At 42.0% G+C, this 9,909-nt stretch overlaps 1 protein-coding gene across 6 annotated transcripts in view; it reads left to right on the top strand.

Moving 5' to 3' along the window:
- The window catches only part of LLGL2 (LLGL scribble cell polarity complex component 2), a 35,603-nt gene extending 30,336 nt beyond the window's left edge, over positions 1-5,267 (top strand). For 5 of the 6 annotated variants that reach the window (XM_042865105.1, XM_042865107.1, XM_042865102.1 and 2 more), the window contains 7 exons: positions 145-409; positions 961-1,114; positions 1,728-1,765; positions 2,508-2,555; positions 3,100-3,142; positions 3,901-3,962; positions 4,629-5,267. In XM_042865105.1, the coding sequence (XP_042721039.1) occupies positions 145-409; positions 961-1,114; positions 1,728-1,765; positions 2,508-2,555; positions 3,100-3,142; positions 3,901-3,962; positions 4,629-4,636 (618 nt within the window). In that variant the 3' untranslated portion in view covers positions 4,637-5,267. The remainder of the gene's footprint in view (positions 1-144; positions 410-960; positions 1,115-1,727; positions 1,766-2,507; positions 2,556-3,099; positions 3,143-3,900; positions 3,963-4,628) is intronic. The other variant, XM_042865103.1, reaches the window with a different exon arrangement.
- The last annotated feature ends 4,642 nt before the right edge of the window (positions 5,268-9,909 follow it).

Below are 9,909 nucleotides of genomic sequence, written 5' to 3' on the forward strand. Positions count from 1 at the left end.
ATGGGAAGTCAGATTGACTCAGATTACACTTGAGTGTATTCACTGTGAATGAAAACACTGTTAAAGGAACAAGCAGCGCATGTCTTGGGGTGCAGCCGTACCTTTGTTCAGGAAGAAGAATCAATGTCTTGTTTCTGTTGACAGGTCTTTACACTGCCCAAGGTTAGCTCAAAACTGAAGCTCAAACTGACAGCACTGGAAGGCTGTAGAGTAAGAAAAGTGATGGTTGCTAACTTTGGCAGCTGCAAGACTGATGATTACAATGAAAATGACCTGACTGTCCTGACTAACCTGGGAGACATTCAGATCATCTCACTGCCCTTCCTGAAGTTACAGATTCGCTACCCTTGCATTCGTAAAGAGGATGTGAGTGGCATTGCATCCTGCGTTTTCACTAAATATGGCCAAGGTAAGGCATGCTTCTCCCAGAATATCTGACCCTACTGCATGTTTGAAACAATGGAATAGTGAGTGTAGGGCTTAATGTTTAGAACTAGCTGTTCTGGCCATCATCCAGGTGTCTGGAGATATGAGAGAGGCTCTCTGAGCAGCAGGAACGGTAAAAATAGCTGCATTGTGTCTTCTGTTACCTGTGGCTCAATGCTCAGGAATGTAAAAATTGGCATCCGACATTTTATGTCTGTTGAAGACTCGTCTCTTCTTTGTAGTTCAGTTTTTACATCTTTTTCTGCTGCTTTTCAGGAATGTGAGTACTGCAAGGTAGTTATCTTTCAACATAATATTGCTCAGTCTCTAGGCTAACCAATCCTTGGGAAACTGAGGTAATGTCTTCCTCAACGATTCTACCTTATTTAAAGAGGAGAAAATGCAAGCTCTTTCTGCCAGAGAGTACCCTTAGAATATAGGGTGGTTTTCTTTTGTTTTTTTTTTTTTTTTTTTTGGGCTAATCTCTGTTTTCCTGGGTTCGAGAATTGCTTATATATTTGCAATCCTCTATAGGCTTCTATCTCATCTCACCATCAGAGTTTGAGAGGTTTTCCCTTTCTACCAAATGGTTAGTGGAGCCCCGGTGTGTTGTGGATGTGCCAGAAGTTTCAAGCAACAATCACGCGCACAGTAGGTTTGTCATGGAGAATGCTTCAAGAAAATCCAGGTAAAGACTGTAAAACTCGGCATACTGATTGCATCTGAACATTGGGATCTGCTCCTGTGTTGCAGTTGACACAAGCAAGCATTATTATGAGTTCTTTTGTCTCCCTTTCCATGTTGGTGGAGGCTTTTCAATGACAACATTCCTAGATGTATTGAAATGAGGAAATGTAACTTTCTCCGTGCTGGTTTTCCTGCTTCTGTACAGCTGCTGGGACAAAGCAGGGAAGCACTGGGAGTTGTGTCCCTAAACTAGAGTCATCAACTCTAAGCTCTAGCTTGTGTTACTTGTTCTCTAACATTATCAGACTGACACCTGATTCTTGGAGACCTGGAGGGCTATTCATTGCTGAAGAAATTAAATTATTGCTCTGAGAGAAAATCTAGTGTTCCTCCTCTCAGAACTTCAGCACATAATGGTAGACTATTTAGGTTCTCTTGGGTCCATAGAATTCTTTATCGCCAACAAATAATCAAGCCCTTACTACATTCTTAATTAACAAGCCGTTTAGTTAACGTGTAGTGGAATTTCTTGTAGCTGCCAAGAAGATTTGTGAATTCTCTGCACCTACTCTCTCAGAGTCAGTGTTTGTTTTCTGTCACCTTTCCTTTCCCAGGTGTTCAGGAAGAAGTTCAGGTGACTATGGAGAAGATGGTAAGCAGAAATAGGAAATATGTTATTTGCTGCCTAAGAAAAGGGAAAGTAAGAAGAGAAACTAGGGAAAGATTCTGACCTGCCTGGACACAGCAGTTACTAAGGTAGATAGGGTGTGGCAAAGCTGCCTAGACAGAGTAGAACGCAGCTTTTGCTGGAAGAGACTGTAAGAAGATATGTCTGATATTACAGATTGTATGTTTTGTTAACTGAATAGTCTTGCTGGAAAAATACCATCTCTGTATGTGAGAGGTGTTAAGAATTAGTTGTGAAGCATTCATTGTAGTCAACAGTTACTTAATGAGGAAAAAAATCAAAACAGTTCTGTTGTGGGAATGTAAGTATGAGTAGTGGCAGATATAACTGCTTTAAGCCACTTTCAGATCACCCAAGAAAGGTAGCAGTCATAATCCCCTCTGAGGATGAAGGCTCACCAAGTATCCCAAAGGAGGTGATCTCTGAGTAGCTATCCTTCCTTTGAGGCTGCCAGCCTTTAAATGAGCTTAGGGAGAGCAGACTCAGGGTCACCCTTTCTGGTCCTCCAGGTAAATTTTCCATCTGGCTGGCTGGCAGGGGCTGGCTATGCCCATTTACCAGGTGCTCAATCACTGGGTCAGGCTGTGACCTGACGGTTTCCGTACGGGAAAGGATAAATGTTTTTAGATCAAAGCTTTTTTTCAACTTTTTCAGATTTCTATTTTTTTAATTTTAGTTTACTTTTTTTTTTTTTTTTTTTTTTAAGAAAGGAATTCTGGAAGGCTGATGGATCATGCCTTACTCAATGATGAAAGTGAGTAAGATGAAATCGTGCTAAAATCAGGGCATCTGCCTTTCTTGATGGGGAAAGAAGAAAGTTGCTGGGGATTTTGAGTTCCAGCCTTCAATCCTAAGTAATCTGAAGTTCTGCGAGACTGGTGGAAATACTGTGTTTGTTTTCCCGTGAGTTAGAAGAAATAAGGGATTGGGCTGATAGTCGTGCCCTAAGGCGGGAGTTCTTACACTTAGCTGCATTCACCACAGTGTTAAGAGAAGAACCTTTACTTTCCAGTAAGGCTTGTGTGAAATGACATCTGGAATCAACTGTTTATTTTAGTTCTCATGTACACCATTGCTGGCAACACTTCATCTAGCACGTGACTGCTTCCATCCTTTATGCCAGCCTATTCAGTAAAAGCCAGTACTACTGAAAGGGAATGATATTATAAGGTTTGACTTCCCTTGGAAGGAAGCAAGTTTAAAGGCTTCTCTACTAGGGGGTGGAATGCACCTCGTCTGCTGCCTTGAAAGCAGATCTCTGCTGTCTTAGCTCACTGTTTTAACTCTCTGCTTTCCAGAAGTCCTGAAGGAGATCCAGAGTACTCTGGAGGGGGGAAGAGGGTGAGTATCTACCAACTTGTGTTTCTAAGGGTGGGGGGGTGACAAAGGAGGGCATTTCTAGTGACAGTAGGGCAGTGCCCAACAAAAGGTGGTAGAGCTCCTTGTGCTAGAGCCAGTTGACAAACTGTCAAAGGAAGAAGAGTATGAGAGATGCTGATTCTTTTTCACGTGTTGCCCCGTGAAAAAGAAAACCCAATTTATATATATATATATATATATATATATTTTTAATGAATAATGCTTTGTCTCTTTCTCTCCGAAAAGCAGGAGAGATCACATTCCCACATCCCAAAGGAACAGGACTCTGACTATTCGCATACAGGTTTATATTTGTGTCAACCCATACTGATCTAAGGTCAGGCCACATGGGCTTAGTTGGCCGAGGATGGGACTCTGGAATTTTAATCCTGGCTTGACAGTTGTCACTTGGACATATTCAGTATCTCTGCTCCCATTCTGTCTGTACAGTAGAGCTAAGCTACCACCATGGGTGCGGGGCTTTATCTTGTATCCTTAGAATACTGATGTTCAGGTGCCAGGGGTTACAGAAATGTAGACAAAGGACTACTATTTGCAGTGGATGCAGGAAGCTTGGTGGGATTGGTAACTGCTGGTGCATAAGGATAAGTGACTGCTTGACATGCTCTGCTCTGTGCACTTGCTCTGGATACTACTTAATCCTGGTTTTCTGCCAGCAGCTGGGAGAGAATGTCTTTGTATTGCATCACAGTAACAAAACTTATCTTGTGTCATTGCAGGAGCTTTGCAGAAAGAAATTTGGCAAGAAGTCCAGTAGGACACAGACTAAGTAATGGAGGAGGTAGGTGAGGCAAAAGTTATTTCAGGCCAACTGAAGTAGAAAAGGAAAAACACAAAATTATAAACGTTCAGCTGATATAAGTGGTTTGCAGTAGTGCAGAACTCCAGTCTGAATTTTCAGGCTGGGAATCTGCTGGCTGTGTGTTGTAGTACCACTGTTCAGCACATTATGTGCCGCACGAGTAAATATGCTGGATCAGTTTTAAATGAATAAAAAGAAGTCCTTTGAAGGCTCCTTCATGACTCTTAACGGGAAACAAGCATGAAAGGCAGCCAGAGCTCGCAGCTATAACCTGTTGAAACTTAGGACTGTCAAATAAATGGATGCCCTTACTAAGCAGAACAGAATGCACGGGATGCTCTTCTTCCCTTTACGCTTGAAAAAAAGGTTTGAATAGTGACAACAGCAACATGAGTCTGTATTAATTATGAACACCCATGGGCAGAAGATAGAGGCAGGGAGTAGGAGAGTTATTTTGCAGGACATTGTACTTCAGAATAATCTCACATCCATCATAGAAGTGTGTGTGCGAAGATGCATATTCGTAGAGTCTTTGGGCCCAGCGTGAATTCTTGTAGTGACACACTGATGCGCATCATACAAGTTTCTCTCATTAACTTTAAAATTCTGTTTTCTAAATGGCTTTTACTTTCTTATATCCCACAGCAGACTGACCAGAATTCATCAAGGACTTTTCTGGGATTGGATTGCGTGCCATAATACTACTGATTGGGCAAACCGTCCCTGGGGAGAGCACAGCAGTGTTCCCTGTATCACAGGCTACTGAGTTGCAACTTTCATGCATATGCATGTCTGCCCTGGCCTCCCCTTTTAGTGCCTCATTAGACATCTCTTGGAGCCTGCCTTACATTAGGACAGAAGTGGATTGCCAGGTCTAATGCACCACAAGCTTCTGAGTACATCTAACTTTTAAATGTTTGCACATTTCTCTTTTCTACTGGGCTGGGTTTTAAATTATGAATACTACTGCGTTGGTGCAGGATTTTAATAAATGCGCACTGTTACCTCCAACTGGTATAAAATTATTTTTTGTACCATTTTTTTAAATCATATGGGTATTTCAGCCTTAATGAACAGTTTATAAATTTACCTAACAAAAAGACAAAACATGAAATAATATATGCTAGATTCCTGTGACTGTTATGTGGTATCTGAATGAGTAACTTTGGTATTTGTTTGCTGTGGTACTGCTAACTGGCTTCATGGATTTTAGTAGAATCTATTTTTGTAGCCATTCAAATCAAAGGAAAAACTAATTGAACCTGATTTTTTTTTTTTTCTTTTTTTTGTTCAACACAATGTTGATCTTTTTGGAAATAAAACTCTGAATTCCATTTTGTGATCCTTGTCTGCTTTCATATCCATTCTTTGCATTAGCAACTCCTTTCATACAGGTAACAGGCTCATGCCTGTTTTACCCCTTGAGGAATGCAAGGAATTTTTTGAGCAGCAGAGACAATGAACACTCTTGCAGATTCAACGGCTTCATTAAGAAAGATGATTGCTTAGAGAAGATGCGTGTGGCAAGCAAGTTGATTGTATCAATGTCCTGCAATCTGTGCCTTAGGTTGCCAGGAAAGAGCGCTGGTTCAGATGGCAACCAGTGCCTGGAAAGTCATCTGCTGGTTTGTCCTGAAATAACTTCAGTGATGACATGCAGAAGGGAGGAGAAGTTGATCTGACGGTGTTTCTGTAATAGTCAGTCAAGGGATTATGAATTGATGCTGTTGAAAGTCTGTAGAGCAGCACTTCATTACGCTTAAAAATTTGATTTAAAAACACTAATTTGTTCCTTGTGCCTGACCTCTAATGCTGCTTGCTTTCTTTTCCAGAGAAGAAAAAGAATTATTTTCCTGTATATTTTGTGTAACTTGCTTATTGTTGCTCATTTTCTCACTGACTTCAGAAAGAAGGCTAAAACTTCCCAGACTGGATGCTGAGTTGTTGTTCTTTGCATAGTTTAGAAACCTGCCTTGGGAAGCCCTCTTACTTTAGGCTCTCTTATCTTCCTGAGCAAGATGGGGTGATCTTTTATTTCTTGGGGATAACACAGTGACACTCATCTATTCTGCAAGAGAATATGGTTGAAGAGTTCAGATGAGGTTTGGAGCACCCTTACTTCTAGAAGTATTAGTATCTCCTTTGAGACCTAATTTATCTCTCATGAAGTTTTGGAGAGCCTGCTTTCGGACTGAGTGGGATATGATATGTTAGTTTCCATTTCCTTTTTTCTCCTAGCCTTATTTCCTTGTTTCTACATCTTCAGAGTTGAGACTAACAGGAAGGTGGCCTGCTGTACTCTGTCTCTTGTGCCAGACCTTGATACTGCAAATTTACAGAAAATTATGTTTTAATTATCACTTTCTGAGTTGGTGTGACCATGTGCATCATTGTGGTGCATCTGGCTGCTTCTTTCTGCTCCTCACAGATGGACAGCTTCTAATGCAATTTCTGAGTATTTCATTTGTTGGCAGGCTTGGGTTAAGTGACGTAGCAGTCCTGCTCAGGGCAGAAGTGGTTAATATAATCTCTCCTCTTTTGGCCTATATAGCTTGAAAAATTCATTAACCCCCATTCCTCCCAAATAAGTTAAATCTCAAAAATGCTACCATAATTTATATACCCCTAAATGAATTTGTTTTTAAAAATAAAATGGACTTTACATATCCAAGCTTCTTATATTCTTAAAAACACAAGGCAGACTATTAATGGGATTGCAGCTAAGTTCTGTATTGAAATATGGCAGATTCTTACTAGCAGTGCTTGTTTGAAACCTACAGCTGAAGGACTCACTGGAATAAGCTGCTTGATTTATAGTTGTGAGAAGTGGCATTAACAATTCTTTCTTAGAAGTACTATGTTTAAAATACAGGAGAAAGAGGAGCAAAGCAGGAGGAAGACTAGAACTCACACTGACCTTTCAATTAAATTCTGAGCTGATCAGGAGCGGATGGAAGGACTCCCGCATGACTTTGAAAACTAGTCTGTATTTACGCTAACAGAAAATTCCTACCACGTAAGATCAATAATGGAATGTTCATGAAGGATGCATTCTTGAATCAATATCTAAACAGCTTGTGAACATGGAGAGGAAAAAAAATCCCTCTGTATCTCTCCCTGTAATGGGAACTGTAAGGTTGTAGCCTGAACCAGTCATTGAGCACCTGCTGGAGGGGCATAGCTAACCCTGCAAGCACAGGTGGAAACAATTCACCTGTGGGACCAGACAGGATGGACCCTTGCTCAACTCCTCCCTAACCTCATTTAAGGTCTGACAGCGGCAATGGAAGCATCTCTACTTGAAAACTGCCTCCTTTGGAGTGTTCAGCAGGCCCTGACCCTCAGAAAGGGGTCAGGGTTCCTTCTTTATTTTTTAATTGTGATCTCTACCTTTCTTGGGTGATCTAAAAGTGGTTTAAAGCAGCTATATCTGCTGCCGCCTATCCTTACACCCACCTTCAAGAACTGCCTTTTGAGTCTTGCTGTTAGCATTAATCTGCCTCTCAGATGACAGTAATAATAACAGCTTGTTTCTGATCAGAGGCTTCAGCTGCTGCCGAAGTCCTTAAGTTTTGTGCCTACCTCTATTTCTCATTTGAATTGCTTGTCTGGGATCTCTTAGTGACTTGCTGTTTCCAAGAGCTAATTCTTAATGCTTGGAAGCATCTAAAGGGCTCACTGGCTGTTATTACTTTATTGCCAGTAAGGGTCTGGCCAATGTTCTCTCTCTGTTGTGCTCTCTACAATCTTTGGGGTCTGGCATCATAGTGCCCTTTCACTGCAGGAGCTGATCTGCTGTTAACACTGGCTTCCAGTGCTTGAAAAAAAGTCCCCAGTAGCTATGCTGGCAGCATGTCTCCTAGCCATTGCAGGCCTGTTTCTTTTCAGAGGGGAAAGTCTTGAATCTAAAAATAGAGTCAAAGCTTTCCACATTTGAATGCACAAATTTGTACCTGTTACAGGATTCTATTTTATAGTAGCCTGAGCTTGAGGTTGTATACCTTCTTGAAACATGAGTTCCTTCATCGAGTTTGCATATTTCATGCCAAAATTCGCTAGTTGTAGAAAGGGTCTGATAGTTTTACAGACAAGTACATCCTGCTATTTTAACACAGGTACAAGCAGATAAATGTATGCTGGTAAGTGAAGGAATTTTTTCTGTATCTGAACCAGTGCCTTATGATCTTGCCATATAGTCTGGAGTAAGGGGAAGCAGCAAAATTAGCTGCAGGCTGGTGGGTCTGGCCTGCACATTTAGGAGGAAGCTCACCATCAGCTCAGCTTACATGTAAGGTGAATTTTCACCAGGATGACAAACAGAACTTGTGCAAAGTTGTATGTATGCAAAAGATGATGATGCCTTACAATGGGATACAAACACTATGGAGCAATAGCAGATTAAAATAAAATAATTAAAAAACTGGCTCACTCCTGCCAACCAGTGATAGTTCAAGACCACACTCTCTACCTAGAGAGATGCTGCTCCTTCAGCTCCTAACTCGTAAATGAGGATGAGGAGGGGTGGATCCTGCCTCTATTCCTCCTGCTCACTCAGGTGCGGTGCATGCACTTGAGCTCCTGGGTTAGCCACGCCTCCTCATCTGGTGCTCAACCATTGGTTCAGGCCATGACCTGGCAATTCCACTACAAAAGGAAACAGATGAGGAGTAGAGATCACACTAAAAGAAGGCAGTGGCCTCTTTCAAGTGACAGTCATAAAGTCAATTTAGCTATAATATGAAACATCACCTTCTCTGCTCGATTCTTTCTACCTTAATCTTTGCAAGTTTATTAGCTTCTGTGGGGATTATCAAATATCTGGATATAATCATTTCTATCTGGACAATGTAACTTTACACAGTGACGCTCGTTCCAGGGTCTCTGCTGCCAGCACGTGGCTAAAGCACGGAACTACAACAAAAACAGGCGGGGGAAGGCTGTGTTAGTTGGAAACTGGCGCATGCGTAGTGCGGGCTCGAGACTACCGTATGCGCCGTAATATACGGACGGGGAGAATGCACAGTAATAGCTAAAGGCTAGTGCATGCGTCATAATAGCTGAAGACTGGTGCATGAGAAGTGCTGTTCTGAAACACAGCGCAAGAGCAGTGCTATTTTTTTACTAGCACATGCATACCATTGTCTCGAGAAACGCACATGGTGTAGACTCAAGAAAGCCGCATGCGTAGTGCTTTTCTAATACTAGCACATGCACAGTGCGCTTTATCCAATGGCAGATGTGCAGAACGTTTTCTACATTAACACAGGCATAGTGCGTTCACGAGACGAGCGAATGCGCACCTTATCCAGAATGACGCATGCGTACTACATACTCGAGATGGCGCATGTGTAGTGCAGTTAAAAACAAATGCGCAGTGCTGTTCTAAACTCACGCATGCGCAGTGCTTTTTTTTTTTAAAAAAAAATGACACATGCGTAGTGGTGTCTCTTGATTGACGCATGCGTAGTGCATAATCGATAATAGCACATGCGTACTGTAATCTGGAGACTGACGCATGCCTAGTGCGTTCTCAAGTTTGCCGCATGCGTGCTACTGTTCTCAAACCAGCGCAAGCGTTGTGCTGTTCAGAAACTGGTGCACGCGCAGTTTTTTTTTTTTTCTTTTTTTGCAAGGGTGCGTGCGTAGTCTGGTACAAACACAGGAGCATGCGTAGTGCATTTTCTAGGTTAGCGCATGCAGAGTGCTGTCACTAGATTGAGGCATGTGTATTGTGATGTCAATACAAGCGCATGCGCATTGTAATCTCGAGACAGAAGCATGCGTAATGCGTTTTCGAGATTGCCACATGCATAGTGTGAATCTCCAGACGGCGCATGCATAGTGGTGTTCTGAAACTCGCTCATGCGTAGTGCTGTAATCGGACATGCACATGCACAGAGCGTTCTCAGAGTGGCGCATGCACAGT

This window comes from Lagopus leucura, unplaced genomic scaffold, assembly GCF_019238085.1.
Source record: "Lagopus leucura isolate 7727_CA_CO unplaced genomic scaffold, USGS_WTPT01 Super-Scaffold_797, whole genome shotgun sequence".
NCBI lineage: Eukaryota > Metazoa > Chordata > Aves > Galliformes > Phasianidae > Lagopus > Lagopus leucura.